Source organism: Gymnoscopelus microlampas (genome assembly GCF_963454915.1).
Source record: "Gymnoscopelus microlampas genome assembly, chromosome: 4".
NCBI classification, from domain to species: Eukaryota; Metazoa; Chordata; class Actinopteri; order Myctophiformes; family Myctophidae; genus Gymnoscopelus; species Gymnoscopelus microlampas.
In genome coordinates, this window is record NC_139941.1 from 9294383 (window position 1) to 9305809 (window position 11427).

The window sequence follows — 11427 nt, forward strand, 5'->3', positions numbered from 1 at the left end:
AGCATCAATGCTTAGATGATTTCCATTTATATTAGGATAACTTTGCGCGACTGTATAGACCAAATGGAAGTGGGGAGGAGGCTTCACATCCGCTTTGTATTTTAATCATGATCAGAGCTTCCGTGTCCCAGACTGTATGACCGGAAACATTTGAAAATTGTGGGAGGCAACAGTCTGGCCACGCGAGACCACTGTCAAGTGGAAACCTTGTATATCTTGTCCACAAGTGTTACTTTTCAGGAAATAGAGACAAGAACCTGTGTTCCAATGGATCCATTGTAATTACTATTAACGCACAAGCTCTTGTTAATACTTTGTCGGTTAAAACTATGTACATGTACTATGTACATGTACAGTATTAAAACTCACACTTAACCACACACACACACACACACACACACACACACACACACACACACACACACACACACACACACACACACACACACACACACACACACACACACACACACACACACACACACACACACACACACACACACACACACACACACACTCTCTTGTCTCTCCTGAGTGTGATTATTGTTCATTTGTGTCACCTGTGTCCCGTTTGCCCCCGGCCAATCCCAGTGTTGATTGCTCTTCAGTTCACCTGTGTTTGGCAACTTTCCTAGTGTATTTATACCTGCATGTTCACATAACGGTGAGATGATTCTTCTGTTTTCTGTAGGCTGGTGTTGTAGTCTGTCCCTGTCACTTGTTCTGTGAGGAGTAGCCTACTGAGAAATAAACTGTGTCTTCCATGTGAAGATTTTGCCTGTCTTCCCTGTGTTTGGGTGTAATTTGAAAACCCCTGACAAATGGCATGTGTATATTGTCCGTACTGTAAACAGAGTCAACGACATATTACCAAAAAGATAAATTATTACCAATTATCTAAACTTCTTGTCATTTTTCATAGCTAATTATAGTTTTCCATATGACCTATGACATTTCTAATGTGCTTTGTAATTCCATGTTCTTTGTATACATGTTTCATTGTGTGCAAATGAACTAATCTAAATCACTAAGCAACAAATTAGAATTTAACTACTTAACACTAAACGTGTTCCAATGTACAGTAAGTTAAGAACTGTTGACAGACAGGCAGACAGACAGGCATGCAAACAGACAGGAAATTACCGTGATATAGGAGTTACATGACTGGGCCGATTTTCCCAACAACCTTCTGGCTTCGTGGACTAGAGAGACAGAACAAACACTGCATTATTTAATATAACACTTGTTTGCATAGCAAAATATTGGAGACATTTGGAGTTAATACATGTTTGGTGGAAAGCTCATACATCATACTACTGGTACAAATTATGATTTTTATAGAACATCTTGTATTCATGCTAAGATCACATGGGGCGTCCACTTCACAGTCCTGTGTGTGTGTGTGTGTGTGTGTGTGTGTGTGTGTGTGTGTGTGTGTGTGTTACCGTGAATGTTTATGTATCCATCTTCTGTAGTGACTGACAGTCGTAGTTGGCCTATGGGAGACAGACCAGACACTGGATTAGTGTATCTTAAACCTTTTTACCAGCGATTCCCGGGGCCAAGTGATGGCCTGTGAGAGAATTTTTGTTTTTGTTTAAGACGTAAAAACACCACTGCATTAATCAAAGCATATCTTGATCTGATCTCAGGGGTGCTATAGTTTATTTTTCTCACATTTCTCACAGTAAAATGTATAAATGCAATACTAGGAAAAAAAAATGTACACTATAACATACTATAAAAAATCATAGACCATGCTGCAATCTTGCTTTATTCATTTATTTACTGGTTTATATAATTTAATATATATATTTAAAATATGAAATTGTACCTTTTCCCAAAAGGGGGCGTGGTAATATGCTTGGTAATATTATGCTTGGCAGTTGGCACAGCATCACTTTATGAACACACTTCTGAGAACATTCTGGTTTTAGATTTGACTTCATGTAGTTACAATTTACTATTACTGTAGATATGACAGAAGCTAACTTAAGATTCCATTCTTTTTTATTTTTGTGTTGTGTTGTAACCAAGTCTGGAATTTTGTCATTTTAGGGGCAAGGCCACTTTGCCTTTGGTCTTTTTTTTTTAGGGCACAAAGGTCAAATGCCAGGGCAGGAAGGCCATCAAATAAAACAAGATTTTAGTCCATTGCCAGAATTAATTGAATTAGTTAAGTTAAGTTAATTGAGTTAAGGATGGAAGGATTTAAAATGTAATATGTAGACTATCTGCAGTGAAATAAATGAATTATGGTATTTACAAACTGATCCATGCTCAGCCCTGCACAATCAAAGTCACTGGATTGGTTTAAAGATGGGGACTCAGGGGAGTTAAGATTTTCTCAAAAGACACTGGTGTCTACATGACAAGAAAGAGACACTGGTGTCTACATATGTACAAGAAAGAGACACTGGTGTCTACATATGTACAAGAAAGAGACACTGCTGTCTACATGACAAGAAAGAGATACTGGTGTCTACATATTTACAAGAAAGAGACAGAGGAGAAAGTGGTACAGTCAGCTGGGGCATTAAGGCCACTGTGGCCTCAAGGCATGCCATTGTTTTGAGGGGCACAAGGCCAAACTGAGGGGCAACGATGACCATGGCCTTCGTGGCCTCCCTGAAATTCCTGCCCTGGTTGTAACTATGTTTTCTGAGGTTTAAATATATTTTAATCTCATCTCTAATGTGGTCATATAAAGGTTAAATAAATTAGATCAAGCTAAGATATGGACGAGTTAAATCAAGATCAGATAATCTTACCTTTTCCTCTGAAATAAGATGGATGGATCTTTCTCCTCCTCCTGGGGTTCTGCTCAACAGTGTGGCCCGGAGAAGCAGCCTTCTTCTGCTGCCCCCTGCTGGGGAAGATCTCACACTGCAGCTGTGGTCTGGATCGGCCTCTGGAGGGAAAATCATCCATGTTCTGCTGTGGAAAAAAACAAACCATGGACCTCAGCTAGGACAATAAGAAGATGTGTGCAGTGGTGTAAAGTAACTAAGTACATTTACTCAAGTACCGTACTTAAGTACACTTTTTTGAGGAATCTTTACTTTACTGGAGTATTTTCCATTTACAATACGCTACTCCACTACATCTCATAAGAAATGTTTGTACTTTTACTCCACTACAATTATTTGAAAACTTTAGTTACTAGTTACTTTGCAGATTTAGATTATTATCACAAAACATACACTAACTTCTTCAGCCCTATACATTTTGGCCATTTGAAAATAGCCGTTCTACAACCTCACAATGCGTCGCATTGTGAGGTTGTAGATCGGCTATTTTCAAAAGATTTTTGTACATTTGAAAACTTGTGAAACAGGACATTCTGCAAAATGAGTACTTTCTATTTTTGGTACTTTCAGTACATTTTGATACAAATACTTTTGTACTTTTACTCAAGTCAATTTTGAATTCCGAACTTTTACTTGTAATAGAGTAAAAAACATGAGTACTTTTTCCACCACTGGATGTGTGTTTGCACACAGTACATAACAGTGCATTTGGTTGTGTTTTTAGTCATAATGGTAGAGTAAGAGCATTTACGTGGTAAGATACTGTACCTGGGTAGTGATTTTAGAGTCAGCAGTAAGTCTGTTCTTGGGTTCAGACTGTCTGTCAGACCTCCTCAGACCACTGCTGCAGTTCCTGGGTCCAAGCTGTGTGGTGGTTCTGTTGGTTCCAAGCAGTGTGGTGGTTCTGTTGGTTCCAAGCTGTGTTGTGGTGGTTCTGTTGGTTCCAAGCTGTGTTGTAGTGGATCTGTTGGTACCAAGCTGTGTTGTAGTGGATCTGTTGGTACCAAGCTGTATTGTAGTGGATCTGTTGGTACCAAGCTGTGTTGTAGTGGATCTGTTGGTACCAAGCTGTGTTGTGGTGGATCTGTTGGTAAGCTGTGTTGTAGTGGATCTGTTGGTAAGCTGTGTTGTAGTGGATCTGTTGGTACCAAGCTGTGTTGTAGTGGATCTTTTGGTACCAAGCTGTGTTGTGGTGGATCTGTTGGTTACAAGTTGTGTTGTGGTGGATCTGTTGGTACCAAGCTGTGTTGTGGTGGATCTGTTGGTTCCAAGCTGTGTTGTAGTGGATCTGTTGGTACCAAGCTGTGTTGTGGTGGATCTGTTGGTTCCAAGTTGTGCTGTTGTGGATCTGTTGGTTCCAGGCTTTAGTGGCGCACCCTGGCTGTTGTCCACGTTGGTATCCCTGATGAGGGCAAAGCGGACCCTGGACTCCGGCCTGTGATGGACAGCCATCATCCTGCTGCCGCTCCTGAACTCATGCCATGTTTCAAGTCCAACCGCAGACCCTGACCCAGAGGGCTCCTCCTGGGAGCCACTGATAACTCCAGCTCCAGACTGCAATCTGGTCTGTGTTTTACAGTCAGCCCAGCATACTGTCTGCTCTGCTCCAGTTCGCCTCAAGGTTGACTCCCGCTCCTTGTTTTCTCGTCTTCTTCTGGACCCCAGCTGGAACTGGCTGTGGAGAGAACCAAAATAGACAACGCGTGTGTGTGTGTGTGTGTGTGTGTGTGTGTGTGTGTGTGTGTGTGTGTGTGTGTGTGTGTGTGTGTGTGTGCGTGCGTGCGTGCGTGCGTGCGTGCGTGCGTGCGGTGCGTGCGTGCGTGCGTGCGTGCGTGAGACAGAGAGAGAGAGAGTGAACGAGAGAGAACGTGTGAAAATGGACTGCATTATCGCCTTTCTCCTAAGTGCTTTATAGTGCAGTCCATTTTCCTGCACCTATGGGTGCTTGGACTGACATGCACTAGGACACTTTTTGGCATACAGATCACATCATGCAACACGACATAATTCGCACATACATATGAAAGGACCGCAATGGAAATAAGCCGCTGGCTTTTTTTGCGTCGAATCCTTTCCCACTGAGCATTTTTCAGGCTATTAGACGTCTAAAATACGTCTAAGGGGTAGGCTAAAACGGGGTTATAATTGGTCTACTGGTGAAAGTTTTTTAGACGTCTAGGCTTAGCCTAGACGTTGATTAGCTGTTTTTTAAGCGTCGCCTATTTATAGACCGTCTATATTATAGACGTTGAAATGACGTCTATAAATAGACGCTTAAAAAACAGCTAATCAACGTCTAGGCTAAGCCTAGACGTCTAAAAAACTTTCACCAGTAGACCAATTATAACCCAGTTTTAGACGGAGGTCTATTAGACGACTATGACTCAGTGGATTTTGATCAGGGGTCTTCAACAGGGGGTCCGGGACCCCTAGGGGGTCCTCACTCCTCAGAGTTAGTACAGGGGGTCGGCCAAATCTTTGTTTGATGTGATTGTTTTTTTTTTACCTTAACCACTTGAACCCCAGCATCCCTTTTCTGAGGAGAACTTTAGCCAAAAAAAATAGCAGATCTACAAGCTCACAACGCCTCGCGCTGCGAGGCGTTGTGAGCTTGTAGATCGGCTAATTTTTGGCAAAGAGGTGTTGGGTGTAGAGGGGAAAAAGAGCAGACCAAGTAAAGAAAAAAAGTTACATCTGAAACACAATTTTTATACAATATACAGGGGGGTCCCTGCTTCATCTCTCTCTCAGCTAGGGGGTCCTTGGCCTGAAAATGTTGAAGACCCCTGGTTTTGATAATGGTCTGACGATGTATGTAATTGTACATAATATGTTTTAATATCAATAAAGATGTCAACAGCAAAAGTGTATTACCCATTCACCCATTCGTGTGGGTGTGTGCGTGTGCAAGCATGCGTGCGTGCGTGCGTGCGTGCGTGCGTGCGTGTGTAGCGTGCGTGCGTGCGTGCGTGCGTGCGTGCGTGTGTCTGTGTCTGTGTGTGTGTGTGTGTGTGTGTGTGTGTGTGTGTGTGTGTGTGTGTGTGTGTGTTACCTTCTCAGGGGTGTGTTGTTCATATTGTGGAGGTTGTGTGTGTGTTTGTTCTCCTTGGAAACTCCTCTTCTCCTTTTGCAGTCTGGATGGAGCTCAGCAGCACTGGACCAACAACACACACATTACAGTACAGAGATACGTGAATATAATTGGACGGGATTAGGTCCTTGGTTCTCAAAGTGGGGGGTCCGGGGACCTTGGTGGGATGGTGTGGTTCCGGGGGGGGTCCCCAGCTTAAATAGTTAAAGGGGAATACCACTCATTTTCAACATTGAACTATGTCTTTAATACACCTTAGAGCTGTTGTGTGGAAATAAGGGAAAAAATCCCCCCCTTCTATGTTGCCTAGAGCTGGAGAATTGATTGAGGTCATGTGATCAGTGACATACGCAGGGTGTACTTTTGGCTGAGGGGGGCGGAGCCAAAAATGAGTGGTATACCCCTTTAATACAGCATCACAATCATTTTGACAACTTTATCCATTTATACGTTGGCTATTCATTCAAAAATAGCAGATGTACAAGCTCGCAGCAGCTTGTATGCGAGCTTGTATGTTTGGAAAGTTTTGAATAATTTAACATAAATCTTCTCCTCTGGGGGGTCCCTGGAAACAAATCTTTTTCAGGTGGGGGTCCGCGGCCAAATACATATCAATTTGGGGGTCCTTGGCATGAAAAAGTGTGAGAACCTCTGACCTACAGTAGATAGATCGATCCCTCTACCAGCTTTGCCCCCAGAGATGCTCACTCACAGAGAACTCACTCTCTCAGTGAAGCTCCACAGAAGGAGACCTGTGTGAGTGGCATCCTCTGCCTGCCCCTGAGGTATTCTGAGCTATTTGTACTTTACTTGAGTATTTCCAATTTTTTTTTGTACTTTTACTTCTACTCCACTACATCTCAGAGGCAAATATTGTACTTTTGCTCCACAACAATAATTGAAAGCTTACTAGTTAGGCCTACTTTGTAGATTTTGATCATTATTACAAAACATACATTAACCACTTCAGCCCTATATATACCATTTAGGCCATTTGAAAATAGCCGATCTACAAGCTCACAATGTGTTGAGATGCGACGTATTGTGAGCTTGGAGATCTGCTATTTTCAAAAGATTTGTATACATCTACTTTTGTTACTTTAAGTACATTTTGATACCAATACTTTGGTAGTTTTACTCGAGTAAATTTGGAATTCCTGACTTTTTCTTGTAACAGATTATTTCTACATTGCAGTATTGATACTTTTACTTAAGTAAAAACTGTGAGTTTTTCCACCACTGTTGCTTTTAGTGTTGTTGTTGTTGATATTATGTAATGTATTGCCTGTCACGTTGATGAATTGAGTATAATGGACCACAATGGATTTTGACATGGAGACGTGTCAAACTGACCTCTGACACCTCTGACAACATTCACATAAAACTAGTTCCTGTGTTTGTACATCACTATAAAAGTAATAGTAGTTCTATTTCAGGCTCACAGCCTAATTTACTGTACATAAATAATACGTAACAAGGTGCGCAATTTTATCAATAGCTAGAATAATATGTTGTTTATTAGACAGTAAACAAACACAATCATACCCTAATTCTAAATTCTCTCTCATACCGTCTAAATCTGGGGTGTCAAACTCATTTTGGGGTCCGGGCCACATTGGTCAAATGGTGACTTGATGTGGGCCGAAACCAGTTGCGGACGCGCATGTGCGCTCACACGCATTCAGTTCAGTTATACAGCATCTGTTGTCTCAGACACTGCCACTAACTACGTATATCAGTTTTTTTTTAATGTATTAAGAAGAATAGCTACTTTAATTATTGACATTAAAAACAAACAATGCAATTTGTTAGGAGCCCCAATAAGTAGAATAATCCAATATGAAGTTAAACAATATCTGTGTGGGTGGTTGGGTAACGATTACCATTTCAAGCCACGTTTTCACTACAGTGCCAGAATTTTCCCAGCAAAATAATTAGAGTTATAGAACAACAGTGGTGTAAAGTAACTGATTCCATTTACTCAAGTACTGTACTTAAGTAAAGATTTGATGTATTTTTACTTTACTAGAGTATTTCCAATTTCCAGTAGCCTACTTTTACTTCTACTCCACTGCATCTCAGTCACTGCTATAACTACAGTATATCAAATTCTTGGCCAAAACCGAATACGGAATATAGGAAACACTTGGCCAAATGGCTGAAAATTATTATTGGAAAAAAAAAATATATATATATATATATATATATAGGCTACATTTTTTTTAAATATTATTTTGTACCATTTCTGTCATGGCTATGCCTCTGTTGTAGAGCTACATGATTATGGCAACACTTATCATAACTATAATCCATATTTAGATCAGTTATTTAAAACATGTTTATTTATTGTGTAGAATTATTTATTTACTATTGTGTAGTAATATAATACAATATGTCTCAAAACATTAGCATACAGTTGAATTATTGATATGATTTCAAGAAATTAAAACTAAATATTGAATAGCCATAACAAAAGGCAATATAATGTCTGCAGTTGCATTATTGCACATTCCTTCCTTTCGGAGAAGTTACTTTCAGTTTAATTTCAGAAAGACACACACACACACACACACACACACACACACACACACACACACACACACACACACACACACACACACACACACGGAAAGGCTGGTGACGAGAGGTTACACAATACACAGTGTGCACACACACACACACACAATCGAAAGTCAAGCGTTCACAGCTGGTGTTAATTATTTTGCCCTGCAAACTATCGCTGGTTTTCCTACGAATGTAACACCCTCTGACAAGTGGATTCATTCTAGTTATCAAGATGAGAACAGCAACACTGGCAGTGGTTACAAAGGCTATTCCTTTCTCACTACGAGACGGTGCTGTGTGGGGGGGAGAGGTGAGGGGGGGAAGAGAGGTGAGGGGAGGACGGGAGGAATGCAGCTTCTTCTCCATAAAACGGTGTTTTACCGGATTTGTGACAGTGTTGAAAAAGCGTTGTCTCCAGGTAGAATTGAATGATGGTGATGGTCCTCTGTATGCTAATGACCTTGGCTGTGGCTTCACGTCTTGGCCATTGTTTGACATCACTGGTCTAAATGGTGCAGCCCCTGGTGGACAGAATAGCCACTACAATTGACCCAGTTATTCCAATGGTCATTCCCATGCTAGGGTTAGAGGGTTAGCCACTTTAATAAAACCATCACCTAGAACGGTAGAGCTCTAGCAGTCATCTCCTTATTAAGAAAAAGGTAGCTTAAATCATGGCTTTTATAAAAAAAATGTTTTAGAATAACACGGTCATCCCACCCATGACCCAAAATTGCATTATGAAACAAAATGCCAGACTCCAGAGGATTCATTTATTGTATTCCTGCTGCAAACAGTTTTATAGTCTTATAGTGTTTAATTTCTTTACTTTTTGAGGTTTCTGTGAGAAGCAATTAATATAACATGTTTTATTTTAATCATAGCATCAAATACATCAAACCTCTTCAGACCTCTGATGACAACACTTGGGGTTAGCCTAGATCAACTACAAGTCACAAAATTCAGTGCCTCAAGAAATCAGCCAATCGTGAAGGAGTGACAGCTAACGAGGGGGAGGGGGTAAAAGTTAGAATGAAATTAGTAAAAGGTAAAGATTAGCAATTAATAATTATAACCTACTGTCTAATACTATAAATATTGCCAGACGCTTTGAAAGCAAAATTGTCTGCTGTCATCTGTGGTTTAAAGTCCTTGTTTCCAACTCCACTCAACTATTTAACATGAATTAACTATATGCAGGCCCATTTTGATTGGATTTCAAAATGCTGCCAGTACTCAATTCATACCATGTAATTATTACATCAATCCATGTCATTTATTAGAACAAGTGGTTCTCAAACTTTTGGACCACTGCTTTGGTATGCATTCGGCCTCAGACCCCCATTTAGCTGTGTCCGGGGACCCCCAGGGGTCCTTGAGGGGATTCCAGGGGGTCCCCCGTCCCCACTTTAAGAACCAGTGTTATAAACAAGATGTAAGGCGACATGATTGAAGCAGAGTGGCTGTGACCTTTGATCTGATTGGCTGTAATGAGTCCTGTTCCCAGCAGGGGGTCGGGCTCTCAGATGGAACCATTAACAGCATGGAAGAGGGTTTCTGACAGCACACACGCACGCATGCACGCACGCAGGCACGCATGCACGCGCGTGCACACACACACACACACACACACACACACACACACACACACACACACACACACACACACACACACACACACACAAACACACACAGGCCCACACTCATAAACACACACTCACACTCGCAGGCACACATGCACACACACTCATGCATGCTTGCGCACAGCGCATATGCACACACTTGCATTGTCCGTCTGTCTATGTTGTTTTGTCTTCCAGAAGTCAGTAAAACTTTTTTGCTTTAATCAGCAAACTTAACTGTTTAAAGGTCAGACTGAATGGAAAGACTAAATAAAACCCAATGAATGAAGAAAACAACTGGATGATCATTCACATGCAGAGTGAGTGAGTGAGTGAGTGAGTGAGTGAGTGCATGAAAACTCACCTTTTAAGCCTATCCTGTCCCATCCTGGGTAGAGTTGGAGTGCTTTCCATTGTTCTAAATAAGTAACTAGACTAAGTCATTAACTATCTAACTAAAAGAATACGAAACGAACACATTGAGTAACAAAACAGATGAAACTCATTAACTAGTCAGCCTACAACATTCAAATCTGCAGTTGATGGTAAAAATGAACTTTCTCCTTTCCCCACTCATTTATTTAAACTAAACTTCAGTTTTTTCCTCTCCTCCTCCTCTTCTTCCCTCCTTCCCTTCCATGGGGGAGGAGCGAGGAATGACTCTCTCCACCAATCCTGCTGTGTGCTGGGACGACCTGTAAACATTTAAACTGACTCCCCCAAAACCAACATCTGGCTAACGGATAGAGGGGGAGAGAGAGAGGGGGGGGGGGGTCCAATAGAATAATTACCTTACAAATCGTATGTGTATTCCTGCACAAGCTGATCTTGCACATAGAACTGCTTTACAGAGCAACTACCTTTGAATACATTTGAAAACTGCTATTGTCTGAAAACATTGTATACGAAGTGACTGCAAAATAGTGAAAATTGCAGCCTGTTTCAAAAGCTTTACCCTTGCCCGTAGCTGATTGTGTGTGTGTGTGTGTGTGTGTGTGTGTGTGTGTGTGTGTGTGTGTGTGTGTGTGTGTGTGTGTGTGTGTGTGTGTGTGTGTGTGTGTGTGTGTGTGTGTGTGTGTAATTCAATTCAATTCAATTCAATTTTATTAAAGTGTCAAATCACAACAAGTTGTCTCAAGACACTTTACATGTAGAGAAGATTGAAAAGATGACATGTTTATTTAAATGATGCTAGACAAAATATTAATCAAAAAGACCAAATTGAATGTTAAACGAGATGTTTAATTAAAGAAATAACAAGAAGAATGATACAGCTACAGTATAGAGGAAGACATGCAACTAGTACCATCTCTTCATTTCTCATCAGTTTAGGTGTCAT

At 41.0% G+C, this 11427-nt stretch overlaps 1 protein-coding gene across 1 annotated transcript in view; it reads right to left on the bottom strand.

Moving 5' to 3' along the window:
* Positions 1-11427, bottom strand: part of LOC311043918 (regulator of G-protein signaling 3-like) — a gene marked incomplete at its 5' end in the record, with an annotated part of 44803 nt that extends 33376 nt beyond the window's left edge. Inside the window, 4 exons of the mRNA XM_084055342.1 lie at positions 1144-1202; positions 2772-2937; positions 3640-4278; positions 11395-11427. Coding sequence (XP_083911468.1) covers positions 1144-1202; positions 2772-2937; positions 3640-4278; positions 11395-11427 — 897 coding nt within the window. The remainder of the gene's footprint in view (positions 1-1143; positions 1203-2771; positions 2938-3639; positions 4279-11394) is intronic.